Here is a 9,308-nt window from a genome sequence, read left to right as displayed (position 1 = left end):
CTATAATCCAAAAGTCCTTGAAGTTTCAAGGCATCTTCAAATCTGATCATTCTCTTTGAATTTCCAGTCCTGTACCGGTGGCATGCCGTGCAATTCCTTTTGCGTAGCCAATCTATTGATTTTTCTGGGCTTCGGTTATAAAAAATAGAGAAACAATACTTTATTATATATGACGATCAAAAGACCATCCATGTTTCAAAAAGTATAACAATTCATTTGAGATTCAAACATATTGATGTGAGATATCATTGGATTCAGGATACTTTGGAGATGAAGCTGCTATGTCTTAAGAAAATTTATACAGATGATAAATGGTTAGATATGATGACTAAAACTTACCAATAGAAAAGTTGTTTGCTTGTAGAGAGAAAGCGGGCTTGGTAGAACCCCCATATGAGTCGGAAGGGGGAGATTTATTATGTGGTCCCTCCTCATATGAGACCCACACTCTCTTAAATAAATTAAAAAAAAAAAAAGAAACTGTGGGGGTTGAGGTCATGTATTGGTTCAACCTTAATTTTTGTAGCAATAGAGTTTGCACAATGCGAAAATAAAGGCAGCAGCAATGAGGAAGAGAATGGATTCAGAGAAAGGATGCTACTTTATCGAATTGATCAAATGACTGATCTTGTCCCAATTTTCATGAAATTTTAGTATATTATTTCCGACATTATGTATTATAAGTTAAAATAATTTCGATCTTTGAAAAGCCTTCTCTTTTAATTATTTCAAGCATCTATATATGTGGTGACATATATCTTCTGTTTCTATTTATTGTTGAAATTTACTTTATTGGTGATGATTATTTTGATTATAGAAGCCAAGATTCAATCTCGATGACATATTTGTGTAACCTCTAGTTAATCTACAGAAGATCTATAGTAATCCCATTGATATTCACACCGAAAAAAATTCACATTAAAAATTATGATATCTTTTTTATAAATTGTTTGATTATTTTTATTTATTGATTGTCTTAATAGATTGTAGAAATTATTGTTATTTTGTAATATCTCATTTAATTGTACAAAAAGAGAAAAAAATTTGTGATATTATTGTTTGCGATTGTATTTTTTTCCAACAACATTAAATACAAACAAATCTTGTCACCAAATTAAGTTATGATTTAGTATTTAAAAAGACATCATAAGCTGCCAGCATATCATTCTTGTATAGTTCTTAGCAGTAGGGCCGAGTGACTATACCATCACCAAGATTTAGAGGATAGTTTATTATCTATAGAATTTTCTGTTAAAAAAGATAAAAAATAATAAATCAATGTGTTCAACTCGAGTCATGGTTGGGTACCTATGTTGGGCTACTCTATGAGCTACTTCGGGTGGTTGAGAAACCACCTAAAATCATCCAAAGTTGATAAACTCCCTCTCCCTTCATATCTATAAAACTAGCAGAATTTATCCCTCTTCTAGTAAATTTGATCTCTAAGGTCCAATTTGAGAAGAGAGATATAACACCAAAAAAGCTGTCCGTCTTCTCCATCTTTCTTATTGTTGCCATTTGAAGCCGGTTTGACTTAGCCGTTGAGCTGGCTAGGATGCTGGAGAAAACGATAAGTTGCTACATAGATCAAAGGAGTTGGTTGGACATCTCGATGCATCTTTTTGAATGGTAGATGATAATGGCTGGAGCTCGAATGCAATCGCAGCTGGGTCGATTGCACCGAATCAGAAGAAAAGGAAAGGAGATCATGGCCGGATCTTTAGTACAACAATGGGCCTTATCCTAAAACATCATAGAAAAAAAAATCCTGTTGCTGTAGAGTATCCGATAAAAGGCCCTCAGATGCTTAAGTCAAATAATTTCTAAACAAATAATAAAGGTTCTATATAAGTGGTAGAGAGATAAAAGTCCAACAGCACAAAGAGCTCAGGCTTGAGATCTTAGACTTAGAACTTAGCTTTAAAACTTACAATTTAAAAACTTTCCTTAGCACTCAAAGTTTGGAACTTTAAACTTATCAAAAGAGTCCCCTTAGAACAAGATATACAAACGACGATTGGTACGTGTCATTAGACCTAATCACGGGCCGGGCTTAGGCCCAGAAGATGTTAAATTTTACATAGACGTGATCTGAAGTCCAATTGAAAATGAAAAGAATTTAGGCCCGAAGTCCGACCCATGATCAACTCTACCCATCATTATGGAATCTTGGAATGTATAAATCGATCATTTAGGATAATCATTCATACATCCAAGAAATATCATGAGGATAATTCTCCTATACATCAATTCCCATATGTATCTCATGGTTAGCGGAATTGTTTGCCATTTATCATGTAGATCAACCTCATTGCAAGCAAATGAATGTGAAATATCCTATATCAATCTTGATTTCTTAGAGGTAACCCTTGTTTATACAGTGAATACCATCCTATGCTTTTCTTTAAAGCATTCTCTTCATCTACGTTTATTTTGGTTGGAATATGATTTTTGCTTGCAAATATATAAATTCTTCGTTGGGTTTGGAGTTTGGATTGAGTCCGAATCCAGCGATTTAGTGGTGCCATTATAAAAAAATTAATGATTGTTTTGCCATTCAAAATGTTTAACCCGACAGTAAAACCCCACCGTGTCTGGAGCTTGGACGGAACCGTATCTCGCAACCCACTGGCGAAATTAGGGGCATTTTCGTCATTCGAAACGTTAAACCCTAGAGTCGAACCCTTTAGAATAGGGTATTTTCGTAATTTAACCTTTGAGAGGGAGAAATTTCCTATAAAAGAGGCGGAAGCTGGAACGTTTCCAGACTCTCCACCCACCGAGCGAGCGAGAGAAGGGCGAGAGTGATGGCGGCGGTGAGGGCTGGCTTCCGGCGGTTGTTCTCCATCTCCGCCTTCTCTCCTCCTCCTCCCGCTGCGGCCCGTCCGGCGGCCGAGCCCTCCACCAATCTCTTCGTCTCCGGTGAGTCCTCAATCCGATGTTCTCTTTTTCCATTAGGTCCGTGTTTCGATTCCAGGGTTTTTATATACCCAACTTCCCACTGATATTAGATTCAGAAAGCGTTAACTTTGGGAACAATTTTTGTTCTTGGCAGTAAAATTGAATTCTTATTTAACTCTTTTTGGAGTGTAGTTTTTCTTCTTCTTTTTGTATTGCTCTTGATAGATGTTAGCTTCTTTTTTTCCCCCTTTCTTGGCAAAATCAGAATAATATAGCTTTTGATGTATCTAATTGAAAAAGATTAGTTCTTTAATAACTCAGTACTCAATAAAATGAGTATTTCGGTCAATACAATAGATGGTTCGAGTCTTTTGGTAATTCATTGCCTCTCCCAAGAAGAGGATGAGCAGAATACAAAATTATTTGATAATGATGGTCATGTCAGTTCCTCCAAAAAGTTGCTCATGTTAGATGCTAGTATAAGGTTGCATAGCTAGTTGTATGATAATGTTAATAAGCGTTGTAACTTACAAATATTGGGGTTATAAGCTGTCAAATCAAGGCTGGCATTGTGGGATAGTTGCAAAAAGCAGATGTAATTAAATGTTTTGCAAGAAAGGGATATCTAGTGCCAAAGCAAACTTGCATACAGATGGTGTTCCCTGGAGAAGTAACAGGAAATTCAGGATGTCATTTTCCAATGGATAATAACTGCAGAATTCTTCTTTATATTGGATATTTTTTGCCCATGTTACTATCTTTCAAGTTCTTTTGTCAAGCTTTCGGCTTTGGCAGGACTTCATCTGTTTAAGTAGGGGAACCTTCCTAACCTTTGATTTGGGAGCTAGCCCAAGATCGATGAACCATGTAAATATTTGTTTGTTTTCACTCTATGTATGTTTTATTTTTCTATATTTTTCTTGATGTTCATGAATTCATGGAACTAGAGCCCAAATTCATGCTGGGTTTGATTTAAGGTTATTTCAATGCTTTTGCATAACCAAATAGTATCTAGCTTATATGTAATATACTTGATCATCTAAAATGGCTATATAGATGTATGGTGCCAAGTTTGAGATTCGAAAATATGATGTGAAGAGCAATTTGTCCTCAAGCAATTAAGGCTTATGATTTAGTTTAATACAACTTTCAAGAAGGAACACAAAGGTGAAGTGGATCATTTCTGTTTATTGCAAGGAATACCTTGACTGCGAGTTTAAAACTACCAATATATTCATCTATGCTTTGTTTTTGAACTCCCATAGATCCTTATGGAGAATTAGTGTTGAAGCTTTCAGTCTTGAGTTTTGCAACTAGTTGAAAATTATGTAAGATATGAGGTTGGAATTTTTTTTCATGTTCAACCATTCGCAGCATCTTATATGAAGGCTCCTTTTCATTTCTCATATCTGTGCACGTAGGTCCTAGTATGCATTGTTCAAAACAATTCTCTTGCTTTGTTCTCATGGGGGCTCCTCAAAGCTATGTAGTGCATGGCAAACCATGTCATGCTTGGACTTAGTAGCCTGCCACCTAGATGTTGCCATATCAGTGCAAGGTCCCATGTGTGATTGTATATATGCTTTGAAATAATTTGCCCCTTATGAACAACTAATTTCTCCTGACAGGTTCCCAATATCTTTCATCATCAAAACTATACAGTAGGCTGCATATGATGCCCAATAAATATGTGGCATGTCCTCCTTGAGATTCTCACCTGCATGCTTGTACTAGGGACCACTATCTATCACCATCTAGATGACATATTGCTGTCCAACATCCTGAGTCACCTTGTTTATTAGACCTAACATGTAGTTAGAATCGTGGATATGGTTGGATCCATCAATTGCATCTGAAAGGATGCCTATCATAGTACACTAGGAAGTTCATGATCCTCTTGGTCAGCTCAAACCCATCCATCACACAATTGTCATGCATGAACTGTCATGGGGTGAGTGTTTTCTTACTCAAAATCTATGCGATGCCTCGGCATGCCATACACCAAGGCCAGCCCTCCTGAGTCGTTCCCTTGGACATGCAAATAAGAAAGCAGCAGTCCAACCACATAGCTAAGCATGCACCTCTATGCCTCTGCCTAGCAACTCTGTTGCACTGAGCACATGTGATACCTTCAAGTGCTCGCAAGCAATCCGACCCCTCGAATCAACTGTAATACTCGTGCACACCTCCGTACCAAACATAGATTCTTCTCAAGAGTGCTCCACAGCTCAGCACCTCTATGCTAACTTTAAGGCTCTACCCATAGTTGTCAAATTGGGATTCGACTCGTGAATCGCCCATGCCTTGATAGGAATTGCGACTCGAATCGTGATTCGAATCGTAAGATTCAGTAATAAATTCAGTTTTTTTATAAAATAATAGGAATTAGCATAAAAACAAAATTTGCATTATAAAAATGATAAAAAATATGATAACACTTCTATTAAAACAATAAGAACTATTAATTGTTAAAAAAGAAAAAAAAAATCAAGAAAGCTCAAATAGAAGAAACAGGGATCTGAACAGTACCGGTTAAGTGGCTTGTACTTTGGCCTTTACCTTTTAACACTCCACAGTCCACTCGTCTCTCTCAGTTGAAAAGAAAGAGAAGTCAACGAAACAGGGACTTCAAAGCTTCCTCAAAAAGGGGTGACTAATTATGGTGGAACCACTTGGCTATGGAAGACCTTATTGCATGTTTCTTATCCTTCTTGAAATACACAAAATAGGGATTTGATTCTGTTGGCACAACCTCTGTGCCCTCAACTAGATGCACCAGACCCACCATTCCCTTTGTAATGCCAAAACAATCCATGATGCCTCATGGCCTCCTTGTATCCCGCATCTCAATAGCTTCCATATCATTTGGATCAGATTGCTCACTTCATGCCACTACCTTCATTGTCCTTGCCATGCTGATCTTTGATCTGGGCTGCTTTACAACCTTGTTGAGAGCTTGCTTATATCTGTCCTTTTGCTTTGCTTCCATTAGACTTTGCATGTGGTTTCTCATTGCCCATCTGACCTCCCCAAGCATCTTGGTATACTTCTATACATCATGATAACCACCTACAAATGTTGCTTCAACCTTGTCACCCACCTCCTTTATTGCCCAAGTCATAATAATTGCATGCCTGGTAACATGTCTCTGTGCTCATCCTTCAATAGGGTTATCTAACATTAACCTCTTTTTGACCCCTCTTATAAGAAGCCATCTGCTAACCTATAAACTTATGTTCCTTGCACATCATCTATTCAATTCAGGTTCGCAAATTGTTGATGGATTTTTCTCTTTGCTATAACTCTACCATATTATTCATGATTCATGAATAATTTTTTATGAAAAAATAATCTATAAATTATTCTAGATTTGTTGGTGAATAAAATGGAAAATAAGCAGTTTGCAATTGTTCTCATTAATCTATGTTTTCAACAATTAAATCATACTTTTATTTTTGAGTAATTTTCATATAAATAGCTTGAAATTCAGAAAAGTATATGTTGATTGATAAAATACAATATGGCAATTTTAGAACTCATCTTGTTAATTATCAATGCATATTCTATGTGGATTACATTGAACTAACCATTTTTCAAATTCTTAAATGTTTTTCCGGTAAAAATAGCCTAAAAGTAATAAAAGGATCCACTAATTACTGAAATCATAATTTTTTTAGACTTTTAAGAGGCTTGGGAATTTTTTAATATTTTCATGATAAAATAATTAATTAAATGTTTATAAATATATTGAGAAAGATATTGCAGTCATAAAAATTTTAGTATGTGCATACTATGAATGCAAACATGCTACAAATTTTTTGACTATTTTCATATATTTCATTGTTTTAATATTTAAATACAAAAAATATATAATTCATAAAAATAAAATATTTCACTAACAAACAAAAATCACCATGTTATAGGATGCTGCCCACCGTACAGCATATCTAAAACTCAAATAAAACAAAAAAAAATCAATATGGATTTCTGCCATTTTTCTGATTTTCACCAATTTTTGGCCAAAAAGAATAGAGGTCCGAGGGCTTTACCTGAATGGAGTGACCTTCCCTTACTGAACCACTGGCAGCCCCTCCTGAGGGAGACCAGAAAACCCCTCCCCTTCTCCTCTTCCTCTCTTTTTCTCCTCTTTCCTCTCTACCCTCTCTTCTCTCACCCTTTCTTACATTTTGGGGTCAAAAGGGCATCACAAGATGCCTAAAGGCATTCAAGTACCCATTTGGTCCCCTTGTTTTCCCCATCCCATTTAAAAAAATTGGAATGGGGCATCCTGGTTGGGATGGCTTGGAATCGGCATTCAGTATCAATCTGTACAAACTCGGGTCAGTCGAGATAATCAAAACGAGTGTCATACTGGCTGGTTAATATCAGCCGGTGTTGCCCCATTATGACTAAGATGCCCAAAATCCTACTGGAGTGGTACATTATTGGTGGTGCCATCTCATTCTGCTGGTCTTTAAAAACAATGGTTATATACATTGCATGCTTTAAATGTGCGGTAGACAGCCATGGATACAAAAACATCTGTCTGGATTTCTAGACAGCCATGCTTGATGACAATGATACTTTAGCTATGAGAATTATCTGTCTTTTAGTTACTCTGTGGGTGTGGATGTCCTTTTCTTTTCTCTTATTAAGTCCATTATTATCTATATATGCCACTGCCTTAGCATTCTGCTGGCTAACCTTATTACTTTCCTTATTCTGACAAAAATAATGATTTGCAGGGCTTAGCAAGCGTACTACATCAGAGGGACTTGGGGAAGCTTTTGCAAAGTTTGGTCAAGTAGTCCATGGTATCTTTTTCTTCTCAAAGCCTTCTGTGAGAGACCACATATACAAGATGCTAACTCTAACTTTTGTGCATTTTACAGCAAGGGTTGTGACTGATCGTGTATCAGGATATTCTAAGGGCTTTGGTTTTGTAAGATATGCAACAGTAGAAGAAGCAGAAGAAGGTATAAAAGGCATGGATGGCAAGGTAAGTTGGTCATACTTACTGCCTTCTGAATTGTGTATATACTAGAATGTTGCATTACTGCTTGACAGGGCTGTAAATGGTTCAGATTTGGGCTGAATCCATATTCTACTAACATCCTAATTCAATGAGAAAAATCAAATTTGGATTTGGGTTTGGATCCATCAAAATGAATAGGCTCTGACAATGCAACCAAACTTGATTGATAAATGAATTTGCATTCAGATTTGAGTTCTTCTGAGATTCAATTCAGTACACGATTTTAGTGCGTCAACTGGTCAGTGGTTCGCATTTCCAACACTGAAAAAACTGTTGCACAATATTCCATACATAGTGAATTTTCACTGCATAAATGATTCACATGAGCGACATCTGGACCAGGTTTTGGGGAATCCAATTTATGGCCCTGATAACCTTGTTTTATGCTTTCCTATAGAATCTGAACACTTAACGTTGGTGATTTGAAATGCTAGGATTTAACTTCATCAAGATTTATTAGCTTATATATATATATATATACACACACACACACACACATTACGATTCTGATAGACCAAGATGACTTAACCCATGTACTTCCTGTGCATTTTACTCTCTCAAGTATTTTTCATGCAGTTTCTGGATGGTTGGGTTATTTTTGCCGAGTATGCTAGGCCAAGACCGCCCCCACAGGGACAGCCACAGCCTCAAACGCCACCACCACAACCACCTCAGATGTCGGAGTCTCCATCTGGCTATTAGTAGAAGTTTGAAGGCATTCAATGATTTTGATGTTACGGGATCAAAACATGTTTTCAAATGTTTTAATAGTGTTGAATATGTTCTCTCTCTCGAATGTACTGATTATCATTTAATAGGAAGCAGGATCCATTAATGATGTAACAGGAGTATGATGAACGTGTAAAAGACATACCTAATTAATTTTGTTTTGGACTTGCTTCTGTGTGCTAAAAATTGAACATGAAGAATCAACATAAAACTTTTAATGTCCGCCAAAGGTATTCTATGTTGTTTGTTTTCAGGCTTCATGCTTTTGTATTCTTGTAGCTTATCTTAGAATTCAATGGTCTCTGTATGGTTGCTTCTGGTGCATCGTCAGGTAATTTTAAAAGATAACGTGGATTATCTTTAAGATCAATTGTCATTATTAAATTATTAATAATTAATTATTGTATTTGATACATATAAGTAATGTTGTAATAAAATTATTAAAAAATTTTGATTGACATATATAACAATTAGATTATCAGTAATATGAAATCAAATTTTTAAAATATCTTCAATAATTTTGCTCGTGTTCTTCTTTCTCTCTGGTGAAAAATGGTGTGGATGTGGTGTGAAGCGGCGAGCCAAAGGGTATGAGGAACTGTGGTAGGAGAAGGAGGGCATGCATAAAAGAGCCGTGGGGGTA

At 36.3% G+C, this 9,308-nt stretch overlaps 1 protein-coding gene across 2 annotated transcripts; it reads left to right on the top strand.

Annotated features, from left to right (window-relative positions):
• Window positions 1–2,724: 2,724 nt before the first annotated feature.
• Window positions 2,725–8,887, top strand: LOC105034635 (organelle RRM domain-containing protein 2, mitochondrial). 2 transcript variants are annotated; one of them, XM_010909854.3, is made up of 4 exons: window positions 2,725–2,922; window positions 7,647–7,715; window positions 7,794–7,900; window positions 8,513–8,887. In XM_010909854.3, exons 1-4 carry the CDS (start codon window positions 2,808–2,810, stop codon window positions 8,636–8,638), a joined length of 417 nt encoding a protein of 138 aa, XP_010908156.1. In that variant the 5' UTR covers window positions 2,725–2,807; the 3' UTR covers window positions 8,639–8,887. The 2 variants fall into 2 exon arrangements, with proteins under 2 accessions (XP_010908156.1, XP_073114103.1); XM_073258002.1 differs by having other exon boundaries at window positions 7,647–7,900.
• Window positions 8,888–9,308: the final 421 nt, after the last annotated feature.

This window comes from Elaeis guineensis, chromosome 5 (genome assembly GCF_000442705.2).
Source record: "Elaeis guineensis isolate ETL-2024a chromosome 5, EG11, whole genome shotgun sequence".
In the NCBI taxonomy this organism is placed as follows: domain Eukaryota; kingdom Viridiplantae; phylum Streptophyta; class Magnoliopsida; order Arecales; family Arecaceae; genus Elaeis; species Elaeis guineensis.
Note: the sequence above shows the minus strand (reverse complement) of the source record. Positions and strands in the feature narration are given on the sequence as shown.